Raw genomic sequence first — 18,231 nt, forward strand, 5'->3', positions numbered from 1 at the left:
ATAACAAAAACATATTTGTTTAACAAATAATAGTTTTTTATAGTCAGTAAAACTTTTAATTTATAAAAAAAAAGATATTTGAGTTTAATATTAAATTTTAAGCTTTATCTGTTGATATTATTTATTTGAAACTGTTAATCTGATATGTGAGTTTACTAAATATTGGTATTTTATTTATTGTATTAACGAATATGGCTTGATTGATAAATCTATGAGCTTTGATTTTATAATTCTTATTAAAAATATTTAATTAGGAATGGTTAAGAACGTTAACTTGAGATTTGTTCATAGTAAAGTTATTGACAAATTTAATAACGCTACCAATATATCTTGAAAATTAATGCTAAAAAAAAATTAAATGTATGAATATATTATAAAATAATAAGTAAAATAATATTAAATTATATTAAAATACCTAGGTAAAAATATATTATATAGTATATAATATAGAAGATATTACATAAATATGATGATTTATATAATATCAAGGGCATAATAGATTTTTCAAGTAAAAATATTATAAAATCTGGCAAAGGTGATTTTTGTGATAACTAGAGCAAGGTAAAATAACTTTTGTGTAACAAAAGAAAGAAAAGTGACTTTTGAGTAATGAACACAAAGTTAAGTGATTTTTACGTAACAAAAAAAGAAAAGAAAAGTTGTAACAAACACAAAAGTTGAATGACCATCAATAAAATTTATTCGGTATAATGATATGGGTTTCAACTAAACCCAATATTTTTGGTGCGGAGCATAAATTTATGAGTAAAAATTTATTAATATTGCAATATATAGCAATATGAATCCATAACTTTAAAAATACAATGAGTTCAATGCTAAAATTTTTATAGATTGAACCCATAAAGCTTAAATTCTAGATCCGTCTCTGATTTCATTTTCTTTGATATTTATGGCAGAATTCTTTCGTCGCAAGTTTCAAGTTTCCCAAATATTTGTGACAAAAGAATAAAACCGTTATAAATTTCGTCAATATTTATAATGTTCGTCATAAGACTCACAAATCTGTCATTATCTTGTGGTAAATGTATATTTTTCATGTAATGTACCTTGATTCAGTGCTATGAAAAGACGGGTTTAGCTCGATATAGAAAATGCACCAAATTTTCTTGATTACTTATATTATCCTAGATTACCAATCCTCTCGACAAGTTAAAGCACTAATTGTGTTTTGCCCATTGAATCTAAAATATCTGATTCTTTTTTAATTGGATTATGATTATCTAAATGTGTATCCTTGGTCAAAGTCAACTTTTTAACTTGATACGCGTTTCCAAACCATTTTGAGAAGTTTTCAGATATTATGCAAAATAATAATAATAATCATAATAATAATAATAATAATAATCATGATGATGATGATGATGATGCTGATAAGCACTAAATTTAGTCGGGGTGGAGCTAGAATATAAGTTACCGGTTCGGACAAATTCAATAGCTTTAATTCAAACCCTATATTTATCTTAAGAAATCTATTGAATATATACAAATTATTAATTTAGAACCAAATAAATTAAACGAATTAGAGTTTCTAATCTATAAACTTCAAAAAAAAATTCCGCATCTGAACTTTAGTTGTCTTTCACTATCTGTTTGTTACTTGACAAAAGTAAGCTTTCGAAAAGTCTATATTAGCGAAGAATATTTAATGTTGTGAAGCACAAGTCGTGTTAGTTAAGTCTGTTTTGAGCATGAACTCTTCTTCAAATGGATAAGATTTTTCTTGTTTCCCACCCGGTATTCGGTATATGTATTGGAGCCCGACTATATTCTGATTTGTGCCGCGTAGGGCCAGGGGCAGAGCCACCTTATAAAAAGGATTGTCAAATGGCACCCTTCGCAGGAAAAATACACCATGTAGGTAGGTAATTTATTTTTATATGTATATATACTATGTATTGACTCCCCTTAATTTTCTCGTATGTTTACTTTTATATATTTTGACACTTCTTAATGAAAATTCTGGCTTCGCCACTGGTAGGGCCCCAATCGAGGGGAAGCGCTTTATACCAAAGATTTTTTCATACCCAGGGCTCGAACCCGAAATCTCTGGTTAAGGGAAAAAAAGCCACATCCACTTCACCACATCCTTTGATGATAAATGGAGAAGAACTATTCCGATTAAATGGTATTCTGTAATGGCAAAATACCTAAAGACCCCTCTAAACATGACATGAATTGTTAGTTATATTCTTAAACTATTTGTAATCTTAACTTAGATATTCCGTAGTGGTTACCCTCTGGACGATCTCATTCCAGGACAATGGCATGCCCATGCTTGCCAGGTGAATTTTTTTTGTCAACATGACATCTTTAACAATAAAAAATATTTTTATATTTTCAAGTTCATTAATTTCTTATATCATTTTTTCGGATCAAATTAATTTATAAAAAAAATTGCTTAAAGCTCTATCATTAAAGGTAAATTTTTTATTTCATTAAAAACAATGAATGTCAGTTAAAGTTTTTACAATTGGCCGGAAAAAGAAGAAATAATTGCAAATAAATTGTCACTACAACTAAAGAAACTATAACAATAAACACACAATTTGAACTTCATTATTTCGGCTAAAAATATTAAATGACTAAAAATTATGGAACTCTAAGATTGTATTTTTACATATTTTTTTTTTCTAAAAAGAAAAATAAACAGTTAAAATAAATAGCCATTGTATCTAAAAATAAAAAAGAAGTACAGAATTATAGCTCCATTATTTTAGCTATACCTTTTATAGCTAAGTTTATTTTTTTTACTGGTTTGACTCAAAAATAAAAATACACAATTGAAATAATTAGTCATTGCATCTAAGGGAAAAAATAACAAGAAATACAATTGGTACTCAATTATTTTTAGCTAAAACTTTTGCTATTTGGCAAAAATAATATAGTTTCCGTCAAGTGTTTTACAAATTTGGCCCGAAAAAAGAAGAAAATACAGTTGAAACATATAGATATTGTATCTAAAGAAGAAAATAAAAAAATATAAAGTTGCGGTAAAGTATGCATTGTATAAAAAAAATACATAATTGTACAAATAAATAATTGTATATAACTATGTGACAATTAACGCGAGTAGTATGTGGACCACGACAACGAACTATATTAAGAAAACTGCTAGAGAGATGTTAGGGGTAACAAAGGGTTATTCGGGAGGCCACAAAGAGGGCTGGTGGTAGAATGGGGAGGACCAAGGAAAAGTGGAAGCTAAGAAAACGACATATCTGAAGCTAGTAGGGAGCACAAATGAGGAGGAGGAGAAGAGGACGTCTAGGGAGTGTTACAAGAAGGCAAGGAAAGAGGCAAAATTGGTAGTCACGGTGGCTAAGACTGCAGCTTTTGAGCGATTGTATGAGGATCTTGGGGGCAAAGGAGGAGACGTGATACTGTATAGGTTATCCAAGATTAGGGAGAGGAAGGCTCGGGACTTGGACCAAGTGCGGTTCATCAAAAACGAAGATGGTAAAGTTCTGGTAGAAGAGGCATGTATCGGGCCTAGATGGCAGGAGTACTTCTACAAACTCTTGAACGAGGGAGGGGACATGAACATCATGCTAGGTGAGTTGGAAAACTAAGGGAGTCAAGAGAGATTTTGGGTTTTGTAGGCATATTAGGGGAGAAGAGGTTGAGAGGGCAATACCGAAGATGAGCAGGGGCAAAACGAGTGGGCCTGACGAGATTCCAGTGAAATTTTGGAAGGAAATGGGTCGGGCAGGCTTGAAGTGGCTTACTGGGTTGTTTAATATTATTTTTAGGACGAATAAGATGCCCGAAGATTGGTGGTGGAGTTTGACGATACCGTTGTATAAAAACAAAGGTGATATCCAGGACTGCAAAAATAATAGAGGTATCAAGCTGCTGAGTCATACTATGAAAAACTGGGAGAGAGTGGTGGAGAGAAGGGTGCGACGTAGTGATATTGTTTCTAAGAACTAGTTCAGATATATGTCGGGATGGTCTATTATAGAAGCTATTCACCTTGTGAGGAGATTAGTGGAGCAGTATAGGGAGAGGAAGAAAGACTTGCATATGATTTTCATAGACCTAGAGAAGCCCTATGATAAAGTCCTGAGAGAGGTCCTATGGAAATGTATGGAGGCTAGCGGTGTTCCAGTGGCGTATATTAGGGTGATTAAGGACATGTACGAGGGAGCGAAGACACGGGTGAGGACTGCGCGAGGAGACTCAGATCATTTTCGAGTGGAGATGGGTTTGCATAAGAGATCGACTATTAGCTCATTTTTTCTTAGCGTTAGAGATAATGACACGACACATACAAGGGGAGATGCCATGATGTTTGTTATTCACTGATGACATAGTTCTGATTGATTAGACGCGAGACATAGTTAATGCTAGGTTAGAAGTTTGGAGATAGAAGCCGGAGGCTAAGGGTTTCAAGTTGAGTAGGTCAAAAACTGAAATGAGTAGTTGAAGTTGCTGCCCCTATCATAACTGCACCTGCGGATTGGGGACCGCAGGTGCGTGATCGCAGAAGCGTTGGGTAAGCCGAAGAAGTGGCAAGGGGCTGGAGAACCAGAAGTCGCAGGTAAGGCAAAGGTGTGGTTCCAGGAATTTAAGTGAAAATCGCAAAAGCGGTAGCGCAGAAGGGACCGCATGTGCGAAATCCCTGGGTCAAAAAGTATATAAGGTTTCCTTCGCGAATTTTTGCTAATTCTCCATTTTTGAAGACGGGAAGTGAGCTAGGGCAGTAATTCTTCAAGGGAAATCGAAGGTTATCAGTTGGGTAAGCCACTTAAGCTTCATTACTCGTGTTTATGATCATATTTCTATTGTTTAATCATGGTATTAGTGGAAAATAAGGAAGAAAATTGAGGGATTAGGGCTTGATATTGGAGAGCTTTGAGTGGGGATTTAAGGGACAATTTGAGGTTCGATTTCGATGCTTTTGGTATGAATAGACTCGTGGGAAAATATGGATTCTATTGATGTGATTTTTATCGGATTTCGAAACGTGGGCCCAGAGGTCGGGTTGGACCAATTTCGGGATTTTTGATGTAATTTGATTGTTTTCGTATGGGCTTAGTTCCCTTAGCATATGGTGACGTTATGATTCTGAGTTTGAATAGATTTGACGTGAGTTGAGGCCGAGTCGAGAGGCAAGGGCATCGTGGAGTAGTATTTCATCCGGTTTGAGGTAAGTAACCATTGTAAATCTGGCCCTGAGTGTATTAAACCCCGGTATTTTGTTTTGTTTTGATAATGAGGTGACACACATGCTAAGTGACGAGCGTGTGGGCATGCACCGGTAGGGATTGTGACTTGATCCGTCCCGTAGCAACTATTAAGTTGCGTATTTGAATTGAAATCTTATGATATCCCGTATTTTAAAGATTTATACTATATTTTGGGATGTACGCCATGTTTGGGGCCTTGTGCCGATCTGTTTAGACCCTTAAGGGTATTTTTACTACTTTCCTCACTCTATTTGATTTGAAAGTATATCCTCAGTCATGTTTTACTTGTTTATTGTTTAAATCCGGTTTCATTACCTTACTTCTTAATACATGAAAACTGTTTGGGCTGAGTTTTCTTAATTTTTCACTAATATGCCCGAGAGGCCGTGAGGTTGATGACTGAGAGAGGTTGTATATATATATATATATATATATATATATATATATATATATATATATATATATATATATATATATATATATATATATATATATATATATATATATATATATATATATATATATATATATATATATATATATATATATATATATATATATATATATATATATATATATATATATATATATATATCGAACTATATGCCACAGTAATATATATTGGATCGGGCTATGCGCCGCAACAATATGACACTTGGGCTGTAGGAGCCCCTCCAGAGTCTTCACACCCCCAGTGAGTGTAGTCGACTATAAATTATGGATTGGGCTGTGCGACGCAGCGGTTATTATGATTATTATTATTATGAGATATTATTGAGCCGGAGTGCTGAGTGTGAGTACTGTTTGACGAGAGCTGAGTCACGAGTGACTGAGAGGCTTGAACCAGAGGCCATACTTATGAGTGATACCTTGCCCGAGGGGCTTGTTTATGACTTTTGTTGCTTTCACTCTTCTTTTATACTGAGCCTCTGTTGAAAAATGTTGAATAAACAGTTTTCAAAGGTTTTGAATTGAAACTGGAGTTTTACGAGATAACTGGCTATTGAACTGCTAATTTTGGCGTGATATATTTGTTGAAAAATTCTTATATGATTTTAAATTGCTCATCACTGCACCCAGACCTTATTTACTTTAGTTTCTTACTGAGTTCGCATACTCACGTTACTCCCTGCACCTTGTGTGCAGATCCAGGTGCCCAATCATCAGAGTGAGAGCTTCCTGCACTCTTAAAGTTTCACCGGAGATTGCAAGGTAGATGCACGGCGTTCGTAGCCCTGTCTTTCCCCTTCCTATCTTAGTATTTTGTATTTCAGACTCATATTGTACAATCTAGATAGTGTTTTGGTTGTATTTAGAGGCTCATGACTAGTGACACCGGATTCGGGCTGTGTTAATGTATTTTATACTATTTTCCGCATATTTTTGTTGATTTTCATTTTACTTATGAAAGCTTTGAGACTTAACCGATTTTAGAAAATAATTTTATAAAAGGAATTCGGTGTGGTAAGTGTTGGTTTGGTTTGTCCAGTATTGTGATAGGTGTCATCATGACCGGAGTATTTGGGATCATGACAAAAATATACTAATAAAGCTCAAAATCTTGCATTGCTCTAAGAAAGAAGCCAAAATATTTTCAGCAGTTATTAAAAGACTGATAAAATAAGAACAATAAGAAAGAAAGTAATTACCCAAATATAAAAAATAAAAAAAAATAAAGTGAGATGTATGCCACTGTTTATACATGGATGGATAGAGATGAGTATTTTTCATGTTTTGATTTTTTTAAAAACTCTCTGTAAGAAATCATCTGTGCAGAAAGCGCCAATCGATTAGTAAAAAAAAATTGAAACTCTCTATGGCCAACAATGTCGGACAAAACTTACCATCCCAACCCCAGGCTCCCTCCTCCACGCCAACCAGCTTGTAACCACTGTAGTGGACACACCTTCGAGTCTGTGGACTCTCTCCTTCTCCACAACCATCAAAAGTACAGGAGTTTCGCCCACCAGTGTAATCTTTGCCACAATGTATTTAGGTGGCCAACGGAACTGACACTGCATGAGGAGGAAGACCACTTGCAGTGAGGGTGTCGACCACTCTTCTGTGTGTTTTCGTCATTTTTGATTTTCGTCTTTTCCGTTGTCAAGGGCGGCTCCATAAAATTAATGGCCTAAAGTCAAATTTTAATAAGAGGTCTTATACTTTTTTTATTAGTACATATAAATACATATATACAAAAAAATTAGTCTTACCATTTGTTTCATACTTATTGTTTATAGTATATATTCTTAAATGATATGAAGTCTTTAACTTCGTATAGTAATATTATTATTTCTATTAGAAAAGGATAATTTAAATAAATAAGATGTTAGACATGTATTTGCAATATGTTACCTTTGATATTGTTGTAAAAAATGTATTTATTAATATGAAGATTTAAGTAGTTTAATTCAAAGTCTTAAAAATGTTTTTATTGTTAAAGAGTAGACACCTTTCTTTTCTTTTTTTACAATTTTTTTTTTTCAATTTTTTCTACAAACATTAATATTGTCTAATTTAAAATAAAATTATAAAATTCATTATTAAAAATTTTGGGGGACCTAAATCAAGGCTTTACTAGTCTCCTATTAGAGCCACTTATCCACCCCTAACATTCCCAATCAAATTTATAGAGTCTCACTTAAGATAAGGCAACAATGACAAGAATAATAAATGCAGTGAGTGTGTCATTCAGTTACCAAATATGAATGAAGCTAGTTGAACAATACGTTCATGGTGGGGCGGTAGTCTGTAAATAACTGTTGATCGTCAATGAGGGACGACTCAATAAAACTGGTGGCCTAAAACAAAATATATTAAAAAAGACCCTGAAACGTCTTTTATAAATGTCCATATAATATTGAGATACAAAAATAACCTACATGACTTTGATATAGCGATGAGAGCATAATTCATGATGTGTCATATAGTATTGAATTTTCCCTTAAGTAAAAATAGTAAAGGTGAGCCCATTATCCATCGTGTTTTGAACCTTGCGACATTTGTCTCGGGGATTTTTTAATTAAAAAAGATGAGACACAAAAGAACTTGCTTTCTGGTGTATGAATCAGTCGGATGTGATATCACAATCCAAAATTCATTAAAAGGCCGTGATGGCGCCGAACACCACTGTCAGGTAAGACAACACCAAATAGTTAATTTAGTTCTCATTTTGATATTTTGAAATCATAACTTCCTTCAAATAAATAGTAAATGATGAACTTTACAGAGTAAATATTAATATTTTTAGCAATACTAAATAATCCATAATCATCCCAGAACCCGGTATCACAAGTGCATGAGCATCAACTAGGAGAAATAAAATAAAATACATTATCTTTCCGGAATACAACATTGAATAGGAGAGAAAAATATAAATATTCAGAAGGTGACTTTGCTAGTTGCGGATCGTAACATACAATACAACTCACCTAGGTCCCTGTATCAACCGCGTCGCTGTGCCCACAAGGCCACCAGACATACATGTGCATGTATAACAAAATGTACAAACAAGTGTAGTATCAATACGAAATAACGTGTTCCCAGTAAGTATCTAGGTTGAGAAGAAGAAGAACCTCGAATAGAAGCTAACCCTAAACTACGCAACCTACCCCCTCTCATGCTTCTAGTAGGAGCAAGGGGAAGTTCATATACGATAAGAACTTTTTGAGGATCAGCGTTTGAAGAAGACATAGTTGTACGAAGAAGAAGAAAAGTTTGAATAGTCAAAGATGGAAAACTTTTCTATGAAAGAAAAGACAAAGGATATATTTATACTCAGAAGAAACCGTTAAACAAAAAGGTAATGATGGGAACGTCATAATGAAAATTGTCACTTCGTGATTGATGTTGTAATTACCCGACCGGTCGTTTTGAGCTTTTACATTTTGCTCGCCAGTTCTTGGGTATGACTAGCCCTATGTGATGTATTATAACTTATGCAAATCGTCGGTTTTGGTTTTCAGGGTAATCAGAATGGAATTGGAAGGACAGATCTCCATTTGAAGCTTAAAATTTGAAAGGTTTGATTAAGTTTTGACTTGGTAGTGTATGATCTCGAATTTGAATTTTTATGATTTGGTTAGCTCCATTAGGTGTTTTGGAATTTAGGAGAATGATCGGAATGTGTTTTGGAGGTCCGGAGTAGAGTTAGGCTTGAATTGGCGAAATTGGAATTTTGGCGATTTCCGGTTGATAGGTGAGATTTTGATATATGGGTCGAAATGGAATTCTGGAAGTTTGAGTAGGTCCATTGTTTCATTTGTGACGTGTGTGCAAAATTTCAGGTCATTCAGACGAGGTTTGATAGGCTTTTTGATCGAAAGTGGAATTTGGAGGTTTTTGGAATTCTTAGGCTTGAATCCGATGTAATTTTGGTGTTTTGATGTCGTATTGAGCGTTTCGAAGGTTGGAACGAGTTTGAATGATGTTATGGGATATTTTGGCATGATTGGTTGAGGTCCCGAGGGCCTCGGGTGAGTTTCGGGTGGTTGAACGGATCATTTCATGTTGGAAAAAGTTGTAGAAAAACTATTGTTGGTGTTGTAGGTTTTTGACCTTTGCATTCGCAATGGATGTCCCGCATTCGCGAAGGGATATGATTTGAGGCAATGGAGTTGGCCTTCGCCTTCGCAAATGTGGTCCCGCGTTCATGAAGGGCTGAGGTTAGTGGTCATCGCGTTCGCGAGGGTTTTGCCGCGTTCACGTAGAGGAAGTGGAATTGCTAGGACCCCAAGGCATTTGTTCTACGTGTTCGCATAGTAGAGGTCGCCTTCGCAAAGAGGTGGGTCAGTTGTGCATCACATTCGCAAGAGGGTCCTCGCGTTTGCGTAGAAGGAATTTTGGTCAGTGAAGCTTTGTGCTTCGCTAACGTGAGGGTGCTGCCGCATTCGCGATGAAGAAAATATCTGGGCAGAATGTTTAAGCTCAAAATCGAGGGTTTAAGTCCAATATCACAAAAACTATTAGAGAGCTCGGGAGAAGGTGAAATTTGAGGAGTTTTTCAGTGGAGTAATTGGGGTAAATATTCTTCACTCATATTCGGTTTAATTCCATGATTTAGTCTTGAATTTCATCATTTAATTTGAGAAATTGGAGTGGGAATTGGGGAAAAATGGAAGAAAAGTTTGAGAATCCTTTTGGTGATTTGAATGGGCAATTGAGGTCGGATTTTGATGAATTTGATATGGGTATACTCGTGAGACGATGAAGATTCTATTGATGTGATTTTTATTGGATTTCGAGCCGTGGACCCAGGGGTCGGGTTGGACCAATTTCGGGATATTTGGTATAATTTGATTATTTTCGCATGGGCTTCGTTCCCTTAGCATATTCTAATGTTATGATTATGATTTTGGGTAGTTTCGGCGTGAGTTGAGGCAAGGCGAGAGGCAAAGGCATCGCAGAGTAGTAATTCATCCGGTTTGAGGTAAGTAACTATTGTAAATCTGGAACTGAGGGTACAAAACCCCGGTATTTCGTATTGTTTTGATAAATGAGAGCGTGTGGGCGTGCACCGATAGGGATTGTGACTTGGTCCGTCCCGTAGCGTCTATTAAGCCGCGTACTTGATTTGAAATCTTATGATATCCCGTATTATAGAGAATGATACTATATTTTGGGTTGTATGCCATGTTTGGGGCCTTGTGCCGACCTGTTTAGATCCATAGGGGCATTTCTACTACTTTCCTCACTCTATTTGATTAAAAGCATATTCTCAGTCATGTTTTACCTTTTTATTTATTAAGTCTGGTTTTGTCACTCTACCTCTTAATATGTGAAAACTGTTTTGGCTGAGTTTCCCTGACTTCCACTGTTATGCCCGAGTGGTTGTGAGGTTAATGACTGAGAGAGGTTGAGGACCAACTGGTGATGATTATATGTATATTATGGATCAATCAACAATGTATCGATATATATATTGGATCGGGCTGCACGCCACAGCGATATGATGCTTGGGCTGTAGGAGCCCCTCCGGAGTCTGTACACCCCCAGTGAGCTTAGTCGACTATAAATTATGGATTGGGCTGCACGCCACAACTGTTATTTCTATTATTGTTATTATGAGATATATATTGGGCTGGAGTGCTGAGTGTGAGTACTGATTGACGAGAGCGGAGTCACGAGTGACTGAGAGGCTTGCCCGAGAGGCTAATACTTATGGCTGACACCTTACCCGAGGGGCCCGTTTATGACATTTTGTTGCTTTCAGTCTTCTTTTTATACTGAGCCTCTATTGGAAACTGTTAAATAAATGATTTCAAAGTATTTTTAATTGAAACTGAAGTTTTACGAGATGATTGACTTTTAAATTGCAAAATTCTACTTGAAATTTTTGTTGAGACTTATTATATGATTTGTTTTACTGCTCGTCACTACACACAGACCTCATTTACTTTAGTTACTTATGGAGTAGGCGTACTCACGTTACTCCCTGTACCTTGTGTGCAGATCCAGGTGCCCAAGCAACAGAGTGAGGGTTCCTATCACTCTCAGAGCTTTGCCGAAGACTACAAGGTAGTTGTACGATGTTCGCATCCCTGTTTTCCTCCTTCCTATCTTAGTCTTTTGCTATTTCAGACTTATGATGTATTAGTCAGTCAGTTTAGGTTGTATTTAGAGGCTCTTGACTTGTGACACCGGATTGTTGGGCTGTGTTGGTATTTTGTACTGGTTTTTCCGCATGTTCTGTTTTACTCATCTATTTCATATGAAGAATTTGAGAATTTATTCAATACTAGAAAATGATTTTTATAAAAGATTTTGTTGTAGTAAATATTCGGTTGGCTTGCCTAGTACTATGATAGCCGCCATCATGATCGGGGCATTTGGGGTCGTGACAAGTTGGTATCAGAGTCTAGGTTACATAGGTCTTGCGAGTCATGAGCCGATTTAGTAGAGTCTCGCGGATCGGTACGGAGACGTCTGTACTTATCCTTGGGATGTTGCAGAACCTTTAGGAAAAACTTCACATTCTTGAATTCTTATCGTGCGTCCTTGATTCAGCCTAAAATGTAACTCTTGAATTCCTTCTATGCATTCGTATACACGCATGAGCGCTCAGTACTAGATGTGCATCGATGGCTTATGATTCCCTGATTGAGGGGCGAGATGTGATCTCTATGTTTTGAGATTGGGCCAGTCTGGAAGACTTGAGGCTGGATATTTGCCTATAGCTTGAGCCCTGAGCTGTTGATTGCGTGAGCACGTATTTCTGGATCTATATGTTCTGTTATGTCCCTATTAAGGGAAGTGATGACGGGATAGCTACGTGATGAGGGTGATGTGATTGTGAGATGTGTTCATATGAATTAAATGAGGTGAGAAGGGTCTGTTTTGGGGCAACAAGAACTATTTGGTGTTTGATTTCCATCATGATTTGATATATAGCCCCGAGATGTAGGTGTTATGAAGGATCTTTTCATGTTGCCTAGTTGGGAAGTGGAGTAGATTTCGCGTTGTGAGATGAGTTCAGACTCAGGAAGATTAAATGAATGCGTAATGTTTATAACGGTGGAAGGGTATAAAGAGATGTTAGTTTGAGGCGAAGTAGATGGGTTATCTCCTGCGGAGTGCGCTAAAGTTTGTGTGGTCCTTATGTTGTTGTTGGAAGATCTCCTTTACTAGTGAAGTATATATGTTGCCATTTAAATTTGGGTCGCTTAAGAGAGTGGGCTTGACTGTTATGAGGGTGAACTCGAGATTTGCAGAAGATTTGAAGTACTAGATAGTTTGTGTTTCATGAGATTATGAAGGATTGAGTTTAATCTTACTATGGTATTATTTATGGCAGTAATAGAGTATATGCATTATGAGTTATTGTGTGTTTTGATCTATGGCTTGAGCCAAGTGGGGAATCTGCTATTGATTAGTTGATTGCACGGTTATGTGCTATGTTGGTTCTAGTTTGAGGTGTACTTGTGAATCAGTTATGGCTTACAGAGGTTGAGATCGAGGATGGCTCGAGTAAAGGAAATTTCAATAAAGTTTATGTTATGATGTATGAGTGTATGAGGATCGTGGATGACTTGAGTTATTATTGGTAAAAGATGTGCGGTGCATAGATTATGAAGTTGCTTGGTTGCATTAAGGTGAGGTTACACTTTGCTGTGTCAGAGTACTAATGGAGCACAGGTCGTCTGGTCCATTTGATCGGTCTAATTGCAAATTGAGTAGAGTGGATGACTCCCGAGAATGGTTCTAATGGGTTTAAGATTTTACAGGTAATAATTGGAGATTTTCAGGTTGTATATTTGGCTAGAAACTGAGGTTTGCATTGAAGGGTGTCAAGACTCGTGGTATTTCTATATCATTATGGGATTCTATATATCAGTATCAAGAAGGTAAAGGTAATGGTTTTGGATTCGCTCGAAGTCCCTTTAGGGTAGGTATTTTGAATGTGGTGCTTTTGGGAATATTTAAGAAAGTATCCAGCGGCTTATGAGCCTTAGGCAGTGTGGTTTTATGCCTGGGTAGTCTGGGCTGAGGAATTGTGGTGTTATAGCAAGAAGGAGTATCAAGTTGAAGGTAAATCAGAAGGAACATAGATAGGTGGGATAGCTTGGTAGTAGACCAGATCAGCATGGTAAGGATATGATCAGTTCTTTGGATGCTTACGAGGTAATGAGTTTCTGCAGGTGTTTCGCGGCAATACTCTTGGGTTTTAGTGGCCTGCGTAGCTTGGTTGAGTTAGGGAGATTTAGTCCTGACTGTTTAGTTTTTTGCAAATGGAATTTGGAGAGTCTTGATGGTTTCTACCACAGTTAGAGATGTATATTTTCTACGAGCGTGAGGAGCATGGGATGTGTAGTGATTTTCTTCTAGATGAGATCAATAGAAAGTTCTTGGCTAGTTGAGTACGTAGCTGTTTGTGCCTCGGAAGGGATATGAAGTTCTCATGTTTATCCTAGAATGGTATGGTGTATGCTGTATGTTGTGTACGATTGAGATTTGCATGCGTAAGGTCACGGTTCAGTTTTGAAAGGAAGGTCACAAATTCTTAGGTAGCATGGATAGTTTCAGATGACTAGGTAAATGAGATCACTGATTGGTGTGGCTTGATGAGGGTATATATTTTAGAAAGAGCGATGTGTTTGAGTTGAGGATACTTCATTAGTATTGCGGCACTCTCTTGTTGGATCGACTGCTGATATTCGAGTTTGCTTGGTGGCACAGAAGAATTATAGGAGTACCTCTCGTGGGATGATTGGGTATTAAAGGTGTGTAGTATATTCAGATAGTGGAGTTGGGATCGGATATGGTGATTCGTGTGCTGTGTGGATTTGGAGATTGGGAGTTCTCATAGACAGGTTAGGTCATGGTTGTGGACCGAGTATATCGGTCTGGTGTGGTAACTATTGGGGGTTTGGTGTCACGACCCAAATCGGACCCGGTCGTGATGGCGCCTCTCGTGAAGACAAGGCCAGCCGCACAACTCCCAAATTCATTTTTAACAATTTTTTAAAAAAAAAGTCAATTTAAGTCAAATAAGAAATAAATCCCAAAATTAAGCGAAATAGAACAAGTGCGGAAATAGATACAGCCAGACATCGGGGTGTCACCAGTCACGAGCATCTACTAAGGTCTGAATACAACAAAAAGTCTGAAAATATACTAAATACAGTCTAATGAAAACAAGAGGGAGAAAAGCAGTGCTGCGAACGTCGGGCAACTACCTTGCTAAGCTCCGATGATTCTGCCTCTGAGCAATCAACACCCGCTACCGGGTTCAGAAATACCTGAATCTGCACACAATGTGCAGGGAGTAATGTGAGTACTCCAACTCAGTAAGTAATAAAGGTAAATGAACGCTGAGTAGTAAGAAAACACGTAAACCACGTCAAAAATAATACAACAAAAGCAGGATATTTCCAACATAGTACAGAAATTATTTATTTCGTAAATCATGCTTAGTTTCAGTAAAAACCTTTTAAAATAATTTCCAATAGTTTTCAAATGAGTGATGAAATAGTGAATAAACATGATAGAAACGTAAACAGCCCCTCGGGCAAAATATGTACCATAAACCGCCCCTCGGGCATAATATCAACAGAACCAGCCCCTCAGGCTACCTCACAATCACTTGTAATCAGCCCCTGGGGCATAACATAAATCAAGAACCGCCCCTCGGGCAATAACATGGAACAGCCTCAGCCCCTCGGGCTATATCACATATCATATTGGGTACCCGCACTCACTGGGTTGTACAGACTCCGGGAGGGTCCCCTTACGACCCAAGCGTAATATCAAGCCACCTCGTGGCATAATCAATAGGCTCTCGGCCTCATATCAAGCCACCTTGTGGCGTAAAACTCAGGCCCTCGGCCTCAAAATCATAAATCAGTGTATCACTACTACGGCGTGCAGCCTGACCCAAAAGTATCCTCACAACACAGGCCCTCGGCCTTACTCAGTCAGAAATCTCTAAAAGCCACTCGGGCATAGTAAAATATGATGTTCAACCCAAAATATCATTTAAAGTATTAAAACGGAGTAAACATGGCTGAGTTATGAAAATAGTAGAATATGGGATGATTTAGTAGAGATATATAAATCAAAACAGTGAGGAATTAGCAGTAAAAATCCCCTAAGGGTCCAAAACAGTTGGCACGGGGCTCAAATATGGCATTCAGCCCAAACATGATGATAGAAAATAGTTTTTAATTAAATACGTAGTAAAATAATCATTGGGGACGGACTAAGTCACAGTCCCCAACGGTGCACGACCCCATGTTGATACCCAATTTTTTCCTATGTATTTTTATATACAAAATACTTTCAAAATAGCATATATATGCATATATAAGCATGCCCAAGTGTTTTGGTATTTTTTCTAATTTTTTTAAAAAGATTTTAAAATTAATTTATTGTCCACTTTAGCAGTACAAAACCCAATAATTATTCTCATGATTATCATTTTGGTGAATAACTTATCTTATTCTCATATTTATACCAAAATATAATTAAGGTGATTTTTGTATACTTTTTACAAATCGATTTGGTATTTTTAAAGCTAAATTGCATATAATTGCAATTCTAGCCTACTTTAAGATTAATAGCATTTTATAATTGTAAAATTATTTCAAGTATTTTTAAATTAATATTTATATATTATTAATTGGCTCAGTACTTTTAGTTTGCTTTTAAAATTATTTTTACTATTTTTATAAAATAAAAGGGAAAACTAGCTATTTAACATCTAGCCTCATTCCATTTCAAATACAACTTTTTTACCTTTCAATTTTAACCATTATTTGACTCAATCTTAATCCATTTGGACCGGCCCAATTTTTAATTTGACCAAACCCACAACCCGATCCAAATGACCCTTACCCGGTTCCCACCTACCGTCCTAAATCTGGGCCGTTGATCACACAAGATCAACGACCATAACTCACCCTTCTATAATTAAACCAAACGACCTACCCTAATCTCCCTCATTCTCACCTGACCCGCCGCCTTTGAATCCCAAACGCTCTTAAATCCTCTTATCAGCTCTTTGAAACCTTAGCCTCCTCCTACCTTATTTCACCATGTTTCACCGGAATCCATGGCTTCTCAGGCCATGGACGGTCTGTACTCACCCCTCTCCATCATTATACCTTGGGTGTTCGAGGTTTTGAAGGCTGACTTCGATGGTTCTTCTAGATCTTCTCTGATCTTCATTTTTATAGCTTCTCCGGCCATGCTCCGGCACATTCAGGCCTCAGGAGCCTGATTCCTCATCTCTTCGACTCAGGATCTGATTTTTCTTCCAAGCCTTTCTCATTTCTAGGGTTTCTCCGAAACCCTAAGTTGTTCGAGGATCTTCTCTATTTATTTTCTTAGATCTATGGTATGTTCGTGTTCTACTGGTCTTCTAAAGTGTTTACCCCAAATTTTCTTTTCAAAAATCGTTTCTGAAAAAGTTTTCAAAAAGATCTTTCTGGTTCTTTCTTTATGTGTGTTTGTCTGTGCTATGCTCGTATGGCTTCTTTTACTATGCGTGTATTGTTCTCCTACTCTTCTTTTTCTACTATACCTATTACTCCTGTTAATCCTTGTTATGTTTCCTTTACTCTTCTACTATATGTGCTTACTATTGAGTTTTTTTTATTTTTGTTTGCTCTATTAGACTCTGTTTGCGTTCTTGATGAACATGTTTCCTCTGTTTTAATTTAAGTCTGTATCACCTCTTCTTTTCTGAACTTGTTTAAGTTCCGAGTTTCTCAAATATGTTCTATGTGACCTCAAATTAGCTTTCTTTCCTTGTATCATGTCTGTTTGTTGAAAGAGGCTTCTGAGCCTGTTTCAGTGACTTGCTTTCTCTTCTCTATGAAACCCTAGGATTTGGGGATTTCTTGAAAATTTTGAATTTGTGCGAGTTAGGGTTCTGCTTTGGGGCCCTGAACTCTCAGACTCATTGTGAGTCTGCAAACTGGACTTGTACCCTTTCTTGCTCATGATTCTGAACCTCTCTTTGAGTAAACTCTCTTCTATATAACTTCTTGATTCATATGTTTGTGTGCTTTATATATGGGAACTCTTCTTTCAAAAGGTCTTTACCGACTAATTGATTGATTTTGAATTCCTTTTAATGAGTCCTTACTGATTGTTACTGATTCTCTCTAATCGAACCTTCTTTACCTTTCCTGACCTGGTTCATTCGAGATTAAACATGTAACTTTGATTTCCCTGGCTGTTTGATTGATTCCCTTTCCTTATTTTTCCCAAGCCATGTACCACTGAGCTTTTCCTTAAATAAACTTCTATGTATTTACCCCTTTTGTGCTACTTTGAAAAGGTTTTAATCAAAATTTCTTTCCTTAAATGTCTTCTACCCGTTTGAAATCAAATCCCTTAACTGAAGGGAAATCCTATGTAATTGATTGCAAGTTATTTTCTTACTTGCTTCTCTGCACTATAAAAGGGACTACCCTTCCGCACTTTTACCACACTTCCAATTCAATACTTTTACACCACTACTTCGAGTTGAATACCTTGAGCCTTTAGTTCAATACTTTCGACTTACATATTTACAATA

The 18,231-nt window shown here is 36.7% G+C and overlaps 1 protein-coding gene across 1 annotated transcript; it reads left to right on the forward strand.

The window, feature by feature from the left end:
- The first annotated feature begins 3,960 nt into the window (after window positions 1–3,960).
- On the forward strand, window positions 3,961–4,326 carry LOC142165052 (uncharacterized). The gene has a single exon (XM_075223693.1). The coding sequence runs from the start codon at window positions 3,961–3,963 to the stop codon at window positions 4,324–4,326; it is 366 nt and encodes a 121-aa protein (XP_075079794.1).
- Window positions 4,327–18,231: the final 13,905 nt, after the last annotated feature.

The sequence above is a fragment of the Nicotiana tabacum genome, chromosome 10 (genome assembly GCF_000715075.1).
Source record: "Nicotiana tabacum cultivar K326 chromosome 10, ASM71507v2, whole genome shotgun sequence".
Classification (NCBI taxonomy): domain Eukaryota; kingdom Viridiplantae; phylum Streptophyta; class Magnoliopsida; order Solanales; family Solanaceae; genus Nicotiana; species Nicotiana tabacum.

What these genes read in the sequence shown, in the direction of transcription:
- LOC142165052 (XM_075223693.1), top strand. Translation starts at nt 3,961, where the DNA reads ATGTCGGGATGGTCTATTATAGAAGCTATTCACCTTGTGAGGAGATTA.